General features: G+C 36.6%; 1 protein-coding gene across 2 annotated transcripts in view; it reads right to left on the bottom strand.

Moving 5' to 3' along the window:
* Positions 1-496: 496 nt before the first annotated feature.
* LOC127007253 (condensin complex subunit 1-like) overlaps positions 497-22,124 on the bottom strand; it is a 37,262-nt gene continuing 15,634 nt past the window's right edge. Inside the window, exons 14-30 of one of the 2 annotated variants that reach the window (XM_050877998.1) lie at positions 20,893-21,034; positions 20,290-20,396; positions 19,722-19,836; positions 19,424-19,585; positions 19,072-19,192; positions 15,652-15,762; positions 14,687-14,905; positions 13,975-14,108; positions 13,613-13,739; positions 11,465-11,592; positions 8,513-8,652; positions 7,999-8,131; positions 6,622-6,756; positions 6,132-6,391; positions 5,177-5,278; positions 4,621-4,859; positions 497-3,056 (exon numbers count right to left, since the gene is read on the bottom strand). In XM_050877998.1, coding sequence (XP_050733955.1) covers positions 4,627-4,859; positions 5,177-5,278; positions 6,132-6,391; positions 6,622-6,756; positions 7,999-8,131; positions 8,513-8,652; positions 11,465-11,592; positions 13,613-13,739; positions 13,975-14,108; positions 14,687-14,905; positions 15,652-15,762; positions 19,072-19,192; positions 19,424-19,585; positions 19,722-19,836; positions 20,290-20,396; positions 20,893-21,034 — 2,369 coding nt within the window. In that variant the 3' untranslated portion in view covers positions 497-3,056; positions 4,621-4,626. Of the gene's footprint in view, positions 4,860-5,176; positions 5,279-6,131; positions 6,392-6,621; positions 6,757-7,998; positions 8,132-8,512; positions 8,653-11,464; positions 11,593-13,612; positions 13,740-13,974; positions 14,109-14,686; positions 14,906-15,651; positions 15,763-19,071; positions 19,193-19,423; positions 19,586-19,721; positions 19,837-20,289; positions 20,397-20,892; positions 21,035-22,124 lie in introns of both variants that reach the window. The other variant, XM_050877988.1, reaches the window with a different exon arrangement.

A 22,124-nucleotide genomic window follows, 5' to 3' on the forward strand; every position in this document is an offset into this window, starting at 1 on the left:
CAGCATGTAGGCGAAGCTTTCCTTATCTTGCTATGCCCCCAACTTCAGTAAGCCTCTAGGCAGTATGGGCAACAGAAGTAAATCATTATCATAAAGAAAATAAAACAAAAGAATAACATATATTCCTCTATTAGGTTGAATAAAATTCTGAAGTACAGAGACTCCCTTACATACAAACATTCGTGTTGCATATTTTTAATGATACAGACAATCTACCCTTAACCCCAACGTTACCAACTGCAAACTGCTCCCGTGCACCAAACGCTTCTCCCACACCAACTTTTTTGCCCGCTTTGCCCAATTTCATGAAGGTAATTTGTATGTCTACACCCTTACTTAGTGGTTCATATATATATATATATATATATATATATATATATATATATATATATATATATATATATAGATATATATATATATATATATATATATATATATATATAAATATATATATATATAAATATATATATATATATATATATATATATATATTTTTTTTTTTTTACATGCTCAGATAGAATTTGGCCATGAGATGTGTTTTAAGTGAAATGTAATTTATTAGATATTATGTATTTCTTGTGCAGAGAAGCTACGAGATGATATGGAAAAAGCACCTCCACATTCAACAACTGGGTATATACTACAGTTTATGTCCAACCATTGGTCCTTGAAACATATGTTGCCACAGCTATGATGCCAGTAATTATAATTTAAGATATATATTTGTATATGATATAAATCTATATACAGTGGCCTCACATTAAATGTGGGAATTCAGTCAGCTATCGTATTGTGTTGGGCAAACAAAAGAACCTGTGGGAAAATATAATTTTGTTGGAGATTTTCTGGAAAATACACTCAACCCTTGATTTTCCAGATATCAGATTTCCTGGACAAAATCCAGGGTCAAGTCCAGGGACTGAAGTAAAATCCAGGTAAAAAATCTGCTAAGTCTGACAATTGACAGACAAATGCCTAGCCAAGTCTGTGTCTGCAACACATATTAGGACTTCCTCTTCTTTTGACCAGTTTTGCTTTGTAGGCCCTCCTCTTCTGCTTATTGGCACACTTTGCTTTTCAATGGCATTACACTATTTATCTTTCCTCACTATCATACACTATACCACTATAATTTTCATACTTTATTTCTTTTCTTGCTTGAATAACACAGAAATTTCTACCCTTTTCCTTGGATTTATTAAAAAAATTGTGCCCTTTTTTCCCTGCACTTAGGAACACTTTTGTTTTTTTACAATCCTTTCTGTTGCCTTTTTGTCACATACACTCCAAACACTGTGCAGCTATACTGTCTATTTTTAGCTTGCAACTGAATCCTAGGCTGCTTTTGTAAGCTCGTCACTGAATGGACAGTAGCCTGAGGCAGCCTTCCCCCACACATCACAGAAACAGACCTCACCCCAGTACAAGTTTTACTTTTATGCTTCGTAGCCCACTCATGTCGTGTAATAAATACTTGGTCTTTTGGTCTTTTCATCACTGAACAGGAGAAAGAGTGCAGATTACGACTGTGTTAACCCTTTCTCTGCGAGTGTCCCATATATGAGACACAGACTTTGGTGCTGTTGCCTACAAGTGTCCCACATATGGGCCAGGATAATTTCAAAGTAGCGCGCCAATTCTTTCGCACTGAAATTAAGTGGAAATCAATATGTGGCATCTGCTGCAGTGTTTCCAAACATAAATCATATTTTTTTGAATTGTAGTCAGTAGCCCTTGTAATGTCAAGTAGGGATGTACAACATGTTAGTGTTAGTGAAAAGATAAGTGCGCTACCTATTATACCCGAAGCATCTAGCATATCTGTCATTAGCATCTTTCGTCAGGCAGCGCAGTATTGCAAAAAGCTTACTCTGCAAGATGCTGATATATTAGGTAAGAAATGTTGTAGCATTACAATATTTATATATTTGTGTTCAGGAAGCAAAGTTTTATTTATTGAAGGACTTTTTTTTCTTCGAAAATGCCCCGCACTGAGGTGTTCATTAATTTTAAATTAGATGGCAAGAAAAGGGTTAAAAACAACTAAAACTGACTAATAATAAAGGAAATAATGCGAGTTGAAGACAAAGGCGGGATTATAAATGTTTATGCCGCGTGTTATTCCATGTCAATTTTTTCATAGAATTATTAAGCTACTGTACAAACATACAATGCCATCTGATCAAGAAAATTCTCCTGAAGATGATAGTGTCAACAGATTATCGGTAAGTTAGAAAGAAAGGGAGGTAAGCAAGTTTTTTTACGAACTTAATAAATTGTATGATTAAGCTACCTGTGCTTTTACAGTACAAAGCCACTCGTCCATCTCCTACAGCTTTGTATAATAGCTTGGTTACCTCCCTTTCTTTCTAACTTACTGATAATCTGTTGACACTATCATCTTCAGGAGAATTTTCTTTATCAGATGGCACTGTTTGTTTGTACAGTAGCTTAATAATTCAATGAAAAAATCGGAATGGAATAACATGTGGCATAAACATTTATAATCCCGTCTTTGTCTTCAACTCGCATTATTTCCTTTATTTTTAATCAATTTAATGTGTTTTTAACACAGGTGTAATCTGCACTCTTTCTTCTGTCCAGTGATGAAGAAATCAAGTATGTATTACGCGACATGAGACGGCTACGAAGAATAAAAGTAAAACGTACTGTGGCGAGGTCTGTTTCTATGATGTGTGGGGGAAGGCTGCCTCAGGCCACTGTCCAATCAGCGATGAGCTTACAAAAGCAGCCTAGGATCCAGTTGCAAGCTAAAAATAGACAGAGTATAACCCCATTGTCCTCCTGAAGTCTCCTATCCCACTCCTCTTTGCCTATTGGTCACTAATGAAGCTCTCCTCTCTGTCTCATAGTTGCTGCATCCTACAATCAACTCCTCTACTGTTTCTTTCTCTCCTGTCCTGCAAATACAGCTATGGTTATCTTCATCCCTGTTCCTCCCATTTACATCTATGGTTCTTGTTCTTGCTTTAAACATAAGCTTGCTCCCGTAGTCTCCTACATGCCATGTCATTCCCTCTGGTTTTTGCTTCCCCCTGAAACATTAAAAATGTTGATTTTCCATTTATTCCCTCCTGCCATTTGTCCTGTCCGATGCTTTCAATTTTCCTTTTTATGCCCTTGATCTCCATCTCCTTCCACTCTGTCAAATTTTCTATCTTGTTGTTGGGGGTGGTGATGGTCATGTTGCCTCCACAATGGATTCAGCAACTTCATTTTATATAAAAATGGTCAGAAATAGCATATAATGAACAAAGGTCACTATATGCATGAAGTTCAGATCCCTCAGATATGTCACCCCTCCCCTCAATTGGTCCATTAAAGAGAGGGTTTAATGTATATATGTTGCACTTATGAATGAGTGCTTGAAACCAAACCTGTTTGTAAGTAGGGGAGACTGTATTACCCATGCAGTGTAAACTAAGAATCTATATGAAAATATTTTTTTTATATGTACTTATATTTCATAGGTTGAAAATTTCTTACACTAAAAGAGATTATACATTCAAGCAAAAAGGAAATGACATAAAATAGCTTTTAAAATTAACTTCCTACGCTTATGTAATTTTCCTCGGAAAGAGAAAACAAGTGTCTGTGATGAGAAACAATTTAGTTAAATTGATATTGTCAATCAGAGCTAAATCCAAATACCCTATGGAACAATTTAGATTTTGAATTAATACAGGTGGTCTTTGTCATTGAGTTACAGTGGGGTCCGGGACTGACGGGCTGGTTGTAAGTAGAATTGGTCACAAGTCGAAATTTACCTTGAAAATAATAATAAATTATTCAAATGTCCTGCCAAGGATAGACCAGTGTTCCTGCGCCTCCAACCCTCACCCCTGATCCACCTCTGTACTCAGAGGTCACCTCGCCCTAGCCCTGCATTTGGTTGACTCTTTAACCACAGAATGTTATCCAATGTTGTGCGATTAAGCAACCAAGTTTTGTTAGTGGTGTTAGACTTGGTCTTGGTCTTGATCTCCACCACCAGGTCGTTTCCCGGAGGGTTCTGTCAGCATTGGGGGGAGGGGGTGAATGTTTCATTCAACTATGTTTGCTGTTTCTAAATGGTTGCCTGCAGAAGCTGCTCCAGGAATACTGTGAGGGGACTGTTGTTGTGAAATCCCATGATGCTAGACAGCTGGTGTCTGCTAGATCAAGCAGGAAAGCCTGTATATGACTGTAGGCCTATAAACGGGTAGTAGCAGCTAACAGCACGACTGTGAGTAGTACTTGCAGCTTGAGTTCCAAAGGTAAATGAAGGGGAAGGGTGGGTGGGCTAGCCAAGCCAAGCCAACCCACCCTTCCCTCCTGCCTTAACCCAGTCTGGCTGTGGTGGGGCCAGCACGTGAGGACGGCAGTGGAGTGGGGGTGGGGGGGGTGAGGAGTGGGAGCTGCTGCTGCTCTACCCTTGGTGGAATATTTGAAATGTCAACACATTACTTAGCCAAATATTACTAATATCAGTGGCCTGGTCATAAGTGCAAGCGGTTATAAGTTGCATACGTCGAAACTCAAGAACTACCTGTACAGTCTTAAACTGAGCACAGAGAATAATCACCATTATTTTATCATGAATTACTGTAGTCTATATACCTGCAGTTAGACTTTATTCTTGCCTGCTGATATATACTTCTGATTATGATTTCTTCGGGACTTTCTTGAAGGCTGAGAATTGCTCACAATCAAAGGGTTGCGTGGTGTAGCTTTGTTACTCAACTCTGCCTCACTGGCACTACTTGAAGAATCTTTCTCTTCTTCCTCAGAACTATCACTTTTCTGTTGTTGTTTCTTTGTAGAAGCAACTGATGGTCTGGTTGATCGCCTCAGATTTTCTGTTGGATTTCATATATATTATCAAACTCTGAATTTGTAGCAGCTTAATAATAAAACTACTGTGGTCCAAACATGTGAGTTCATGAAAACAATATATAAATTCAATGTAAAGCTTTGGAATGATTCAAAGACCACAAGTCATACATGAAATACATGAAAGGTGGAAGTATTGTTAGAGATAAGGGAGTGTGAAGAGGCAGGACTGAAGATTACACAATGGAATAAGGCTACCTGCTTGGAGGAAACCTGAATACATTATACCTTGGTAATTGTATCTATCTAACTGTGATATTCAGGAATTAAACCAAAATCTTACCCTTATTACTCCTGTGAACAGGATGTAACTGTTGACGAGTATCTTCATCATCACTTTCAAACTCACTGGAACTTGAATTATTCTTTTTTCCGGTGTTTCTAGCTGTTAAAAAGAATAATGCTCATATAAATCCACAATCCAGCTTCAAAATGAAAAATAATGCTGATGATAATAATAATAATAATAATAATAATAATAATAATAATAATAATAATAATAATAATATAACTACACTTTTGAATACTGCACTCTCATTGGTCATAAGGAGTCTAAAAGAAAAAGAAAAAGACAAATTGCATTCAATATTTTGTCATCTATCAAATAAATAAATAATCTTAACACAAACAGGAGCTCAGAGTAACCCTCTGGATATCTGGAATGCAGAAGGAATATTGATAAAATGAGAAGGGCACAAATTGTAAGTTATAGGTTGCCAGAGCAGCGTTTAGCAGGCTTTTTTGTTGCTGTTTTAGTTTTTGGCCCTTCAGCTGTCTCCCTTACAGAAAACACTGTAATAAGGCAATCATATGCCACATAAAAAAATAACATTGAAAATCATCTGATATACATATCTGTTGTCCACAACAGAGATTTCACTATTGTTCTACTTCACCTTCCTGACTGGAAAGCTGCACAACAGTTCTGTCATCAGACTCCATCTATTTACTCAGTGATATGCCATCACTTGAAACTTCTGCTGTGCACTTGAGTAAGTCTAATGCACATTCATTTATGTAAATTTTTATGCACTTGTCATACCTTTTAGATTCAAATATAAGAATTAAATACTAAATAAACTTTAGGTAGATGAAAAATATAATTGAATGTTCCTGTAAATATCAAATGAAAAGGATAGCATCCACCATTTTAAGAAAATACACATTTTTGAAAAGTAAAAGAAAAGTAACTCAAATAGAGGCACCTGCTCAGTACACTACATTAGTAAGTTACTTACATGTTTTCCTTGCTGCATTGTTATTTGTCACCTTCAACTTTGACTGCACAGCCTTCTTGGCAGTATTTTCATCCTCCACACCTTTCTCATGACTCTCCACAATCCGTTTTTCAATTTCTTCCACAAGTGACTTGACTTCTGGCTTTACAGTTTTTTGAGCATTTGATATGATTTCCATAAATAGTTCATAAACCTCTGGTTCATGCAACTTGTCTGCATAACAAGTAAAGTTTTCATTTAGCTTTCTGATACTTTTCTCACTAAAAATAAAAAGAAAAAAAGATGGAGATTAATAACAAGAATATAATACTGGAATTAACTTTTACATTAAATCCGCAAATAGGGTTTTTGAAAGAATCACATGGAATAATAATTTTTGCATTTTTTAAGAACATATTCATTTAAATATGGAAAAAAAGTGATCTCTTATTTCAAAATGATATTATTAACTTTAAAACAACTATCAACAATTACATGTAAAGTTACTCACTTGAATTGCAGCTGAGCAAGACAGTAAGAAATGTCCCTCCACTGACGTACACTAACAGTGGCTTGGAATCTATGACAAAGCTTCTCCACTAAGTTTTCCCAGTGTTTGTCTTTTTGAATCAAATTGAGTACTTCTCTGAAAATAAAAAAAATATAAACAATTAATGCAATAAAATTTCAACTACATGTTAAGTATCTGCAGATGTACTGTAAATACAATTGTTTCAATACCATACTTAATGTAAGGCCAGTGTTTAGTTTACATTTTGAATACTGAAAAATAATGTAAATGGTACAGCACACTTGTCCATGAAAAATAACCCATGGTTCTGCATTCACACACTTATAAGTAAACTTCTTATGTGTCTATGTACCCTTGCGTAGTGGAAGTATTGTAAACAATGAAGCCAAACATTTGTCTGAGAGCTGCTACACTGTGCCAAACTAAAGCATCAGAGTTTTGGGAAACTAGCTGCACCTCAAGGGCTACCACAAGCATTGCTTTGCCTGTGGTAGCCAAGTTCTATGTACACTCCCTTTACAAGGTGGCCCTGTTAGTATTCCGCAATCTTTTGAATCATCCTTATATGGTTTGCCTTGTTTTATTTTTGTATGTGGTGGAACATGTGGTGGAACTGAAGAGAAGGATGGGCACTACTGGTACTTTATTCTTTTGTACAGACTGTGATAATGGTGCCTTTTTTTTTTTTTTTTTTTTTTAATACATATTATTCAATGGACTACAGCAGTGGCTCTTAGAAATTTGATGACTTGTATCCTTCCAGGAATGATCACTATGCTAGCCCCTGGAGGGAGTGAAAATGAATAATAATAATAATAATAATAATAATAATAATAATAATAATAATAATAATAATAATTAAAATAAAAGTAATATTACTTATAGCTTTAAAGTGTTGATTCTTCCAAAAAAATTCATTAGCACTTGGGAAAACACTCATCTTATTGTAGGAATGAGTTTCTGAGGATGTGAGGGCAGGATAAAGGGAAGAGTATTGGAGAGAGAGCTGATAGGCAAGGAACTGAGTGTGGTGAGAAGGGATGCAAAAACGGATAATTAGAGGCACTTCTGCTGTGGCTTCCTGGTTGGGGCAAGTTCAAGTGAGAGAATAAGGCATCAGAGATAATAAGATACAGAGCTAAGCAGGGTCTCCTCAGATGACTGTCATCAGCATAAAATAAATCTGATAAAATGCACCTTGATGATTAGTTCTTATTTCAATTTAGGATATTAATTGAGCCTTATTCTACACTTACACTAAAGGAACTCTTCACACTCTACTCAATAAAAATTTATTCGTCTCAACAATTAGCATTAGAATAAAGTGCTGAAAGAGTTAAAAAAATAATAACTTACCCAATAATTTTTCTGAATGACTGTTCATCAACTCCGACTTCAGGGTCCGAAAGACGAGAAATCATGTCTGGCAAGACATTATACAGAGTATTGCCTTTTCTTGCAAGTTCATGGAAAAAGAGATTTGCCAGACCTATGGAAAAAAAGAAAATCACCATTACATTTTTTCACACAAAAAAATAAAGTGGCAGCATGAGTAGTGTAAAAACTGACAACTAAACAAATTGCTTAACCAATGGATGACACTTTTAAACATTTTGCATCCCACAAATACTGCATAGCAAAGAAAGTATGATATGATTGTTGTGGTACTACTGAAAACTACTGCTTCATTTCCTTCCAATAAGGTCACTTCCATTCTACTCTACCTTTTATTATATTTTTGTGCATTACAGCTGCCTACAAAGCCCAACTAAGCATTAATTGGTATCTTGTTGCTTTCCATAAATTCTTTTTATAATGGTTGATATAAAACACCTAAAATATGTCGTGGAAAGAAAGAAACAGAACTTACCTGAGATGTGGGGATCTTCATCACAAATACAGAAAGCTATGTCAGAGATGTGTCTTTTCACCTTGACCATATCATTAAGTACAAGATGTGTTAAAATAGTTAATGTGTTCTGTCGAACCATTGAGGAGGAGTCACGCAGCCTGAAAGCAAAGCATTGTTAAAAATTCAAGTATGTAAGGCTGTATAATGAACATTTATATAATGGTTATGTGAAACTGATAAGGAGTCTTAACTCCTAAAGGGCGGATGACGGGTTTTGCCGGTTGCCAGGTTGAGGGCGAGTAACGGGTTTTCTGGTCTGCCTTTCTCCATCGTAATTTGGAAGTTTGCATGGGGATTTAGAGGTCAGTGTAACTCCAAGGCTGCCACACAACTCCTCCGTGCCATTCTCAGTGTTTCTGTGACTGTAATAATGTCAGGAGAGTTTTTTGGATCTTCCTCGTCTGATTCCGTGTTCGAGTGTCCACAGCCAGGGACCTCAACTCCTCATAAGCCGCCTCTTGCTCCCAAAAGAGCTCTAATTGTGAACATAATTGGGAGAGAGCTGAAAGTGACTTTTTCAAGCTTCAAAAGTGGTGTTAGTGGTAAGGACAGCGACAGCAACAGCATTGAACTCCAGCCCCTTGTTTTATCAGTAAGGCTGGGCCCCCGTTTATTGTGTAACAAAGGGAATGCTCATAAATTTAAAGCTATTGGCTTAGGCAGAGCCATAAAACTGGTGATGGAAAGTAAGCAATTTTTGGAAAAACGTCAAAACATTACTGTACAAGGAAGCGATTTCATTACATCCCTGCCTGGGTTAATTATAATCTATCTCTAATAAAAGTAATACTACTAGCAAATGCAAATTAATTGGTAATTGGTAATTAGCAATTTGATTTCTTTTTTTATTTTTTTTTTTTTTTTTTTTTTCCAATAGCAGGTGTTCCACCCACATGACAATATTTCCTCCTCTAAGCATAATTTTCTTTTCTCTCAAGTCCTGAATTCCACCCTATCTGGGATAGGAAATGGGGGTTAAGAATATTATGATGATTATTATCATGTCTAACTGTAGCTTTGGTGCCATGGCCACATACCCCCTCAAGCATTAAGTCTTAACTCCCAGGGATTTCCCTAGAATTACTTAAGACAATGATCATCATTATGATGTCAACTCCCAGAGATTTCTAATCATCAATCACATATCAACATATTTATCTGATGATGTGATTCCTGGTTTCCCCTTTCAAAGGTATTAATCGCTCTAGGGCGAGGGTATCGTGATGCACAAAGTCATTCATTGTTGCCAGGTTTGATCAGCAAAAATTTGCCTGGTTTATACTCATTACTTACAGTGTCATCTACTTTTCAGCTCTTTTTGCCTTGGGTTGGAGTGGCAGTTCTTTGCTCTCTGCATTTCAAGATGACCAGGAGGGTGTATGTGAGTGAGATAGAGGGAGGGAATGCTAGAGGACAACCTCCAGTGAAATGGAGGGACAGAGTGCAAGAGTATGTTAGGGAGAGGGAGGGAAAAGATCTTTGAGAAACTTTGAGCAGGCAAGGAGGGAGTGCCTGGATAGAGAAAGTTGGAAACTCTTCTGCCGTGGCCATCCCCTGGTGGGAGCTCCTAGGAGCAGGGGTCGATGAAATGATGATGATGATTTCAACCCTTTTTCTATACGTACTGGTGTTTGTTCCGAACATGCTTGTAAGTAGATGAAACTTCTCATAGCCAGAATTGCGTTCTATTACTGTCATTTGAGAGGCAAATTTCACTCTAAAGTATCCTGCATACTTGACTTTCATGCATTTCAACCATACTTTTGAATGCAACGATTGATTTGGTGGTTGTGGTGGTGGTGGGGAGGGATCTTGTAGTGGCGAGGCACTTGAACTCAAAAGCATTGGCCCGTAGCTGTTATTTCCATTTTCCCTTGTATAAGCTGCCATTTGGCAGTTCTTCTCCACATGCCATTTCTGCTTTAACATGATGTCAGTGACAAGCTTCAGGGCAATAATAAATACTCTAATGCCTTAGCAAGAGCTCATGAAGGAAGATTGCAGTGTAAACAAAGTAGTCTTCCCTCAGGCACCAGTTTATCTGAGTGAGAGGCAGGAAAGCCACGGTGGGCCAGATGCATGAGAATACACTGGTATATGATTATTTTATCATATTCATCGAAAATAACATAACAAAACGATTCCTGCCATTCGCACTAGAGCTGGCTTGCCATGCCCACTTATTAGGCATTTAAATTCAGGCTCGGTGGGACATTTAAATTCACAGAAAAAATATATAAAGCTGCCATTTGATAGCTTATGCATAGACAATCATGCCAGAGAGCTTAACTTATTTTTGACATCTTCAACTAACTTCTTAAAATAGGGTGCCGGAACCTCCCCTTAAGAAACAAGATAATTATGTCAAGGGGAGGGAACACTTTCCAGTAAAATGAACCATACTGCCATTGGAACACTGCTCAAATTAATTAAATTAAAAGGAGGAAATTTAATCATCAAATGGTATGTTTTCATTTAAGGCCATCTCAAAGTCCAAGAAGTTATCTTTTGGAAAAATTACACATTACTTGGTGAATCTGAAAATGTTGTGAGGCATGGTTTAGTGACAAGCTGCCTCCAGTAAACACTACACATAGTTTAAAAGGAAATAGGGTATTTTATGACTATACAACTAGTTTGAATGTAGGATGAAGATCTTTGACTTACATTGATTTTTTCCTCTATCTGGCTGTAGCAAGCAAGCAAGAAAACAAACAGATTAACACATCAGCATCTTTGAAACTCTATGCTATACTCTTATTTATTGGAACATCCAAGATCCCACTGAATTTGTTTAAGCAGTTCAATTCTTGTTAATCAAGTGGTTTAAATCAAACAGTGACTATACACACACACACACACACACACACACACACACACACACACACACACACACACACACACACATACCTGGCATAGAAACGAGGTGTCCAAGGCTCAAGCTGATTGGGAAATCTAAAGTAGAGGTCACCAAGAGCGATGACAAGGTTGGCTCGTACAACTGCCTCTTTAGACTTCTCCAAAATGGTGAACAAGAGCTGTAAAACAAAGATGAGTTACTAACTACATTATTAAAATAAGATTTATAAAATATACGATCCTATTCAAGGTATACATAAATATCCCAATTCGCGCACCTAATATCACCACATGAGGGGTACAAACTTGGTGGAGGGACTTTTTTTTGCCTCTCAAGAGAGGGTAGTGGGCCTAAACAGTAGCCTATTTTGATTTATTGTTTATTTATACATGGCCCACAAAACATTCTAGTTAATTCAAAGTATGTGCTTATCTTTGTATTTATTCATACACACTCTGGTAATATTTTTATAATTTCTGGTTTACATAACTGAGTGAAATTCTTATAAGATAAACACTCACAAAATCTGTCACTAGTGAAATTGAAAATAATAATGTAAGTTATCCTTCCATGAATTATACGTAAATAGATAAAATGAAAGCTCATGAAATTTAGAATAAGTAACGTCACCTGCTCTGCGCAGTAATGGTTATTTAAATAATCTGATACCCGCTATATGGTGCAGGCTGCTGCCAGATGTACGAAACCATCACATAATTTAGTAAAGGGATTTTGGATGTGAAATGGTAATGTGAGGAACATGCTAGAATATACACGTGCTCTTACCGTACGACTGCGTCTTATTCATGGAACTAAACAGATAGATACCCATGTTTGAATAGGCTGAAGGACAGTGAAACAATTCCATCTCAGAAAACATGGCGAAGCGATTGTAAAAAAATATGCAGGATGGAGGGGGACAAAACTTTCACGTATCTGCTCCAAACACTTCCAGTGTTCCTAAGCACATTCAGACACAGAATACTTTGCTTACAATGACTGGGGAAGAGCACCCACACCCAGAATGAAGTATGTGGTGCAAATCAGGTCTTCAGTCATGGGTGTAGGTACATATGCTATGCTGTTTTGGTGCCGGCTCGTAGCACCTGGCCGCAGTTGTCATATGAAATATGAACGTATATTCTGATTCTGTTGTTTATTCAATGTTTTATCCAAGAAAAAGAATACTAAAAGTATTAATGACATTTTGGAATAAAGTATTCTTAACAAAACACAATAATTACATTACTTCCTACTGCCTAAGATATGTACTATATCCACGTCTTGTGTGGAGATGTTGGGAGCAAATATTCCAACTTTTGAGATAAGTTCACTTGCTAACTGAGGAATACAGGAAAAAACAATTTTGAGCATATACTGTATAACAAAACAGAGAAATTTGCTGGAAGAGGTGAAAGACAGGAATGAATTAACAGAGATATGCAGATATATATTGGTGAAAAGATTGGTTAGGGAAAGTAAAAAGAAGAATTTAGTACCAAGATTTCAGCAAAACATCTTAAATACAGAAAGCTCTTTTGGAAAGAAGTTAAAAATAAGTGGTGAGAAGAAAGAGTGACACTAGCATGACTGAAAAGTGATGGAATGCTTGTGAAAAGGAATGAGGAAATAAAAGAGGTATGAAAGAGGTATTTTTAATCTGTGATGAATGAGCGTGCAAGGAAGAGCAGAAAAGACCAATAAATTAATTAATACTATTGTAAGGCAGCCACATAAGTATGGGAAGGTGAAGAGCAGTGAGAGAGGTGGCAAGGAAAAAGTTAAAAGTTATCAACAGCACAACAGAAATGCTAAAATATGGATATGAAGTCATGGAATGGAAGCAGGGTGAAGTATCAGAAAATGAGTAAAATCATTATTGTACCACTGTACAAAGGAAAAGGAAAGAGGGATAATTGCAATGGCTATAGAGGAAAAAAGCTCATTCTATGTCCCAGGTAATTATATGGAAGAGTTTTAAAAGAATGATAAAAATAAATTTTAAAATGTTTGTGATGAACAAGAGGGTTTTAGGAAAAGGAAGGATGTGTGGATCAAATTTTTCAACTGAAAATTATAATTAAAAAGTACTCAGAGTAGTTTTATTATAAAGGAATTATAGCCTCCTTCAGTCACCTTGTGTTTATTTTTATGCCTTTTTATTTTATTTTATTCATTAACCTGCATTTCTAACTTACCCTTAAATTATCTTCACATACAGTAGAAGACACCATCATGTACTTAGCTAGAGCCAAGGAACTCGCTGCCTGGAGGTCTGTGTTATTGTACTTATCTGGATTTGTGCATAATGTCCAAACCAATGGCCTGTAATGAAATAATAGATATGCATAATGAATAGAAAAAACAAGGAAATAATTACATATAATTAGTTTCATAAAACAAGCCTAATTTATGAAGACAGTATAATCATACTTACATTTCAGAGAAAATGTCTGAAGAACACTGACTATATTTAAATTCTTAAACTAATCATAATGACACAAAAAAGTTGACACCTTGAAAATGTAATATCACAATAAAGACAATATCAAATTATTACTTTATCATTCCAAGAAGATTATCATCATTGAGTATCTCAGTTTCACAAACAAAGCGGATATATTCTGCCTCTGTGTCATCAGCAACGGCACCAACTAATCCCATTTCTTCATCTGGATCTGTCTCTTGTGATCCCTGCAATGAAAATATAATTTTTTGAAAATTTTGGATTCATTATTTGACAATTTCATTATTTGACTACTTTCCACAAAATGGAACCCTATTGAATAGCTGGATTTGCCTGTAACACCTGTTAAACCACATTTGGGAATCATGGAAGATGACCTTTCATATATGAATACATAAGAATAATCACAAAGAAGAGGACTGACAGTTACATTGCTTTGAAAACAACAAGGAAAAGCATGAGTATGCAGTTGGTACAATTTTAATTTTTTAGCCATATTTACATACATATAACTGAAAGATGTGTTTGTTATAGGAGAAATACATTATGAGCATACATATAGCAAGAACTGCCTGTATCAATTTCATGAGAACCTTTTGGCATGATTCAAATTGGGCATGTAATTTTCCTATATGATACTGCTAAAAGTGTCACAAATTAATCCATTGAAATATGTAACATTTTTGATTTGGCACCACTTCCAATGGAACACTTCTTGTGCTAAACTGACATCCTACAGTAATGTACATTATTATAACTATATTATAGCTTTATGTTCTGGAAAATAAAACAAGAAAAAACTTACCTTGGCTGTGTCACTAGCTGAAGATGGGAGGGACTTTTTTGTGTGTTTTGATTTCTTTTTTCTTGTTTTCTCTATTTCCATTTCATCCCTGAGGTTGTTTCTTCTCTTCAGTTCTGAGAAAACATAAATGTCAAGATGGACCAGCTGGCACAAGGCCACATGACCCAGCACGACACAGAACCGAGTCAGCACTGCAGCTGACACTTGACTGGTGCTCTCCTGAAAATTCAGGACAGATATTAACAAAATAAATATTTGCAATTCCATCAAGAATGTAGAATGTCCACTATTTTGCATCAACATCCAATTTCCCAAATCAGTTTGGTAGGCTTCACATAAAATTAAACTATTTATAATCACAGGGAGAAGATATCAAGCAAAATTAACTATCTCTTCACACACCATTAAGTACCATTGTCCTAAAATCTGACAATGGTTAGGATTTCAACACTTGGCAATACTATTATGTCCCAAAGGCCATCAAAGGCCTGACTCGTTTATCAAAAGGAGTCTTATCTAATGTATTCCTATGTCATAAAGAAGTTTTCCACACCATTCTAAAGGTCATCAGTTATTTGGCATATGATATTTCCTTTCCATGTACTCACTAACAAATCTTATTTACCTTACATATATTTTGAAAACTGGTGCTTATTTTTCATTATAGAGCCTGGAGCCTTCATAAAAGACACACTAAACAATACACGTTTCTAGCTTCAAAATAGCTTAGTTGTTATAAAGGATGATTATGAGAGATGGAGAGAAAAAGTTAAAAAGTTACCCAGAATAAACACCTACTGATAAATAGAGAAAAAAATCATCTGGGTGGCAATTGCCCTTCAGTGGACCAAATATAGATGCCAATAAAAAGGAATAGGTGATCTGAATCCTACAGTGAACTAAGCAAGGCTGCACAAAATCACAATGTCAGTTACACATTCAGACCAAGAATGTTACAAAATTACCTTTGCATCACTATCAGTTGGTGATTTCTCTTTTAAATCCTGGCAAATTCCCAAGGATTTGACCATTTTCTGAATTATTTCCCCACATATCAAATCAGGGTGTTCTGCAGTCTGTAAAATGAATAAAAAATAAATCAGTAAATACAGTACTTTATTGAGAGAGAGAGAGAGAGAGAGAGAGAGAGAGAGAGAGAGAGATTTACATAGATTTACATAGAAAATCAGACCACACAGACCCCATGGTCCAGACTTGGTGGTCTGTCCTTAAACCTAAGTGATTTTACATTAATCAGAAGACTCCAAAACGTTGCATTTCTACTCTAGTTGATATTAAGTTGAAGGAAGTGACGGTCGAGCTTATTTTTGAAGGAGTCAATCGTGTTACACTGGACCACTGATGGTGGAAGCTTATTCCATTCTCGCACTACAACGTTGGTGAAGAAAAATTTGGTGCAGTCTGAATTTACTTGTCTACATCTGAGTTTTACGCCATTGTTCCTCGTCGCAAAGTGTCATCGATCATAAACAATGTTGATCTGTCTACATTCGTGAAACCATTAAGTATTTTAAAACATTCGATCAGTTTTCCTCAGGCGACGTTTCTCAAGAGAGAACATGTTAAGGGTAGAAAGCCTTTCTTCGTAGGATTTGTTGCGCAAGGAAGGGATCATTTTCGTTGCCCGACGCTGAACACCTTCTAATTTAGCAATATCCTTTGCATGGTGGGGAGACCAAAACTGTACCGCATATTCCAAGTGGGGTCTGACTAAACTGTTGTAGAGCGGAGTATTACATCTTTATTCTTGAATACAAAGTTTCTTTTAATGAAGCCCAACATTCTGTTCGCTTTATTTGCTGCATCGATGCATTGCTGTGAGAATTTGAGGTTTGACGCGATTTTGACCCCCAAGTCTTTGACGCATTGAACGCTTTTGAGTTTAACGCCACGCATTTCGTATTCGAACTTCTTATTCCTCGTTCCAACTTGAAGGACCTGGCACTTGTCTCGTTAAAGGGCATCTCCCATCTATCCGACCAAGCTGAAATTTTGTGCAAATCCTCTTGGAGGCTTTGCCTGTCTTCGCCAGTGAGAACCGAGTTGCCAATCTTTGTGTCGTCTGCAAATTTACTAATGCGGTTATTGAGTCCAACATCCATGTCGTTGATGTAAATAATGAAGAGCACTGGGCCAAGGACCGAGCCCTGAGGGACGCCACTAGTGACAGGCGCCCACTCTGAGTTAAATCCGTCAATCACTACTCTTTGTTGTCTGTTGCTCAACCAATTCGCGATCCATTGGTTTACTTGACCGTCAATACCTATTTGCTTTAATTTGTAAAGTAATTTATGATGCGGGACTTTATCAAATGCTTTCTGGAAATCAAGATAGACTACGTCCAGTGATTTGGTTACGTCATAAACAGTGAAGAGGTCGTTATAAAAGGTTAATAGGTTTGATAGGCAGGATCTTTTGTTTCGGAAGCCATGTTGTGAGTCCCCAATCAATGAGTGGCTTTCAAGGTAATTCACAATTTTGTCTCTAATTATGCCTCAAGTAGCTTACCTACAACCGTTAGACTAATGGGCCTGTAATTACCTGGTACTTTTTGTCTCCTTTCTTGAAAATCGGTGTCACGTTAGCCTTTTTCCAATCTGAAGGGACGATGCCTTGTCGCAAGGACATATTGAATACGGTTGTGAGGGAGGAGAGTATTTCGCTCTTTGTTTCTTTCAGCAGAGTTGGATATACTTTGTCAGGTCCAGGACTTTTATTTGTTTTAAATGAATGGAGAGCTTTAAGGACTTCATCGGTTGTTATTTCAAAATTAGGCAATGCATGCTCGAGATTTACAATAGTACTGGTGTTGGTGGTAGCGAGAGGAAGACTGTTAATATTAAACACCGAGGAAAAGTAATTGTTTAAGAGGTTTGCAACGTGTTGGCTGTCAGTCACTAGTGCACCGTCGCTGTTTGTTAAAGGTCCAATACCACTTTTGATCGCCTTTCTGTTGTTTATGTAACTGAAGAAAGATTTCGGATTATTTTTACAGTTGGCTGCAATATTTTCTTCGTATCTACGCTTTGCCTGACCTACTAGTCTTTTTACTCGTCGCCTGGCATCATTATAAAGTCTAATGTTTTCGGGCGTGCTTTGTTCTTTCTTTAACCTGTAAAACAATTTTCTCTCATTGACTGATTGTTTAATTTCGCTATTAAACCACGGTGGGCTTTTATTAGTGTTAATTCGCTTCTCGCACAAGGGGACGAATGTGTTCTGCTGAGTGAGTAAGTGATTTTTAAGGCTTAGCCAGGCTATTAAGGCTTAGCCAGGCTTTTAAGGCTTAGCCAGGCTTTTAAGGCTTAGCCAGGCTCTTTAAGGCTTAGCAGAGAGAGAGAGAGAGAGAGAGAGAGAGAGAGAGAGAATCAAAATATTTTTGTATCACTGGACACTAGTTTGACCTTAACTTGGACTGCCATCAGTCCACAAGCCAAGTGGAGGCTCCTGGAAGCTCAATGCTTAGAGGTCCAGCTGGATGGGTGGGTGATTTTCTACTTACATATGGATGGTACGTCATCTTCGTCCAGAACAAGTATCTTTAGTCAAAATTAGACTTGTATATATTTGATATCATATACATCATACTGCCTCAGCGATGTATATTCTAACGCCAGCTAAATTCAGTGATGTTAGTAATTTAGCAGTAGCATATAGTGCCACTTTAACTGAAAAATAAATTTAGTAAGATATATATGTTTCATTACATTATTAACTTTATATTTACAATTTTATTGATAGTTTATATGTCACTACCAGGCACTGATGTTTCATTTCTCTTTTTTGTTTTTCCAATGACCAAATTTCTTGATGACATATATTGCCGCACCAGCTGGCTGGCATCATGTTTGTTTATGCATATATGAAGCTGCCAGCCCTTTGCATACCTCTTCCTTCTTGTTTTTGTGAGTAACAACTGATGTAGGTACCTATACCATCCACAAATCAGGTTTTGCCATTAGATAAAGAAGATGAAGTTAATGGCACAGCCTCCTCAACATCTACAATTAATTCATGAATCACTATGCATTATTTAGAATTTACTTTGCTTTTGCATTTATTAAAATTCAAATGGGTTAATATGCTGAAAGCTGCTCACTGCTCACCTGAAATGAAAATGGAGTTTGGGAGGTCATTTTTGGTATTTTCCAAATCTTCAATACCATTTTTCCTATTCTTTACCTATAACTCATTTTTAGAAGATAACCAGATCGTAGGGTAAAAGAGGCTGCATACGTCTGTTTTTTTTTTCTTTTTTTCCCCTGATGAGTTGTAACTGAAGGGAGCATACAATTTGGCAAGGATACCCTAATAATGATAAAAGTCAAAGAGCATAATTAATTGTAACTGAAAACAATACTCACTGCATAAATAGCAGATACAGCTTTCACTGCCATGGGTGAATACTGGCGATCCTTGAGATTTGTTAAGCCCTGGATAAGTATGCTGCTCAGTCGCTGGAAAATTGTATGATCACGGTCCAACCTGTGAAAAAAGAATGAGCCATTCCTTTGAGCTAACATGCATGCCTTCCTAAAAAATGTATATATTTTTGTGTTATGACCAGTTACACTTTCTTATCTTATGAACGCTCACAACTTAGAAAGTGTAATCTTTACAAAAAATTATATTATCAGTTCCAAATTTTACTGTCACCATAATGCATATTCATGAAGAAATAGTAAGATATTCACTTCATCAGCATGATAAATGTACCTGTTTGGTGCTGTGGGTGCATCTGTCTTGGGTTTCAGGACAGCTACTTTCAGCAATGCATGGCAAGTTTCTTTCACGAGAGCAAAGTCTTGCTCCCCTCGCTCACCTAAGCCTGAGGTGGTCAGCACATCTAAGTTGCTTGAAATGATACTCTGTTCAGCACTGGAAAAAGAAATGCAGAAAAAAGGGAAGTCAATCATATTACTATGAACTTAATGCTGTGCATATCATATGCATTTATATATATTTCATTTCCCTACATTTCTCTGTCATACACATGCAGCACAAGCTATCTTACTTGGCACACATGGTGAGGAGAATCAAGGCTGTGTGGGCCTCCTCATCAGTTGTATCTGGAAGAGTCTTGGTGAAGCGCTCCCACAACAGTGTTATGCACTGCTTTGTGATGTCTCCTGTTCAGAATATAAAAACACACCTTTCAGTAGGTTTTCAACCCTTTTAGTATTTATTGCTTTAATCTCAAACTAAATGTACTGCATTAAACTGACTATCATCAATTTTGTCATCATCAATATTAACATCACCATTATTTCATTTCAGGCACTAAAAAGATGGAGATTTCATGATGTGCATAAGAACACTTCATGAAAAGATGAAAAGAGACACAAAGTACATAAAACTATAAAATATCACTTTAAACTGTCAAGTTATTACCATACATAAGCAATGGCTAAATGATGTCTTAAGATCGTATGTTAGAGAGTATCTACCAAGTTTACCCTTGGCCCATTATACTGAAGTTTTTTTATAGAAACTCCTGTGTAGAGTATCTTCTAAGCTGATTTATATATTTTAGATCCCTCTTAATGAATGCAATCTAAGCTGTCATGCAAATCACTACCAACCTGAGGAGACAAACTGGGAGACAATTTCTTCAAGTGAGGTACGTTCTCCCATAGTGGCTCCAAGAATAAGCGACGACAGATTTTCCACTATCTGGAGAGCCTGTGTTCTACAAATTAAGATAGGAAGAGATGGAAATGGATGATGTGCTGTAATAACCACTAATGATAACAACATTAAGAATAAGGCAAACATAATAACTGTGTGACAAGAACAATTCATATGAAGACAGTTTGACAGGGTTTTTCTTTTATAAGTGAGGATCATCACTCTCTTCTCAATGATGAATGCAAGCAATAGAACATAAAAACTACATGAGAAGAAATCTTGACATGAGGGCGTGTTAGCAAATCTGTACAAACTCTACCAGAAAACAAATATTGAGAGGAGGTACAAAAGAAATATCATCAATATAAAATTTGATTATCAAACTTTATTTTTATATTTCATTTCTATATCTCAATCAAATTTATCCTGAGTATTTTTTTTTTTTTTTTTTTTTTAATATCAATTGGAATGGTGTATACAATTTGACAAACTTATCCTAATTGAAAAGAATACGACAAATACAGTAAATAAAACTGCCAGAAAAACAACTCACAGACCTTTCATTGTGGATATCAGTGTTCATGTACAAGCGTCGGTAGGCCTCTACCACAGCTGCCTTCACCTCCTGCTCCTTGCTCCACACCAACATGAGCATTTTTCGAACACCTTTCATGGCGTCAAGGACCCCAAATTCAAATGCTGATGGACAAAGATATAGTTATAAGATGGATATAACCTCCTAATATTATATAAAATTAAAATATTAGACAGAATATGCACATTATGTTATTCAATTACATGGATTCTTCTCTTTTTATAATAATGGTTTCCTAAGTAGCAGTTATAAGTGAAGTTTTCTTAACCCTTAATCACCAAGGTTGTTCAGGATTCCAGCAAAGAGCCGCTAGGCCTATGAGGCTGGCTGCCTATGATATCTCAGTTTAGGTTGTGGTCTTGCTGTGTGAGGTGCTTTCGTGAGGCTCCTAGGTATAGAAAAACCTTACAGCCCCATTGTCCGGGACAATGGGGCTGTATATTTAACAGCATGGGCCAAAGCAACCCATGCTGCAGAAGGGCTGGGGGGGCTGGAGCATCCCAGGGAACATCTTGACTTCATGTGTGGCAAGTTTGAGCAGAATACCTTAACACTGTTGCTGGTTGCGATTTTTCCATCATATAGGCTACCTTGATTTTTCTTTGTTTTTTTTCAATGCAAGCTTCATGGCCTAATATGTAATGGCATAATAAGGCATAATATGTAATGTTCATACTGAGAAAGGAAAAGAATGTTAAAAACTTTGTCATGAAAGACTGATAATCTAGATAATAAAAATATCATGACTCGTAATTTTTTCAAAAAAATTACTTTCCATTAAATCATGTCAGTAGGGCGAAATTAAGCACTATTTGGGGTCAACTGCACTTCAGGTAATTAGTAAGGTTATAATTCAAATAAATTTACAACAGTAAATAAAAATGGGAGAATTAACTTTTATACCAGCAATGTCTTGCTGACATGGCGGAACGTGATGTCATGCATTGAAGCACTGAAGCTTTACCGAAACTGAAGACACGTACACCGAAGCATGAAACCCCCAACTTGGATTTCAATCAGGAGCTGGTTAACAACCTTCTCTCCGAGTTAATTTACCGTCTCACCTTTCCCCTACCTTTATGGTTATAATTTATATTGTACAAATGTATATAAGCTCAATGCTCGATGTAGCATTAATTTACATTGTCCATGGCCTCACACACCTACAAGGAACTCAACCAGATGACCCCCATC

This window comes from Eriocheir sinensis, chromosome 3 (genome assembly GCF_024679095.1).
Source record: "Eriocheir sinensis breed Jianghai 21 chromosome 3, ASM2467909v1, whole genome shotgun sequence".
Taxonomy (NCBI): Eukaryota; Metazoa; Arthropoda; class Malacostraca; order Decapoda; family Varunidae; genus Eriocheir; species Eriocheir sinensis.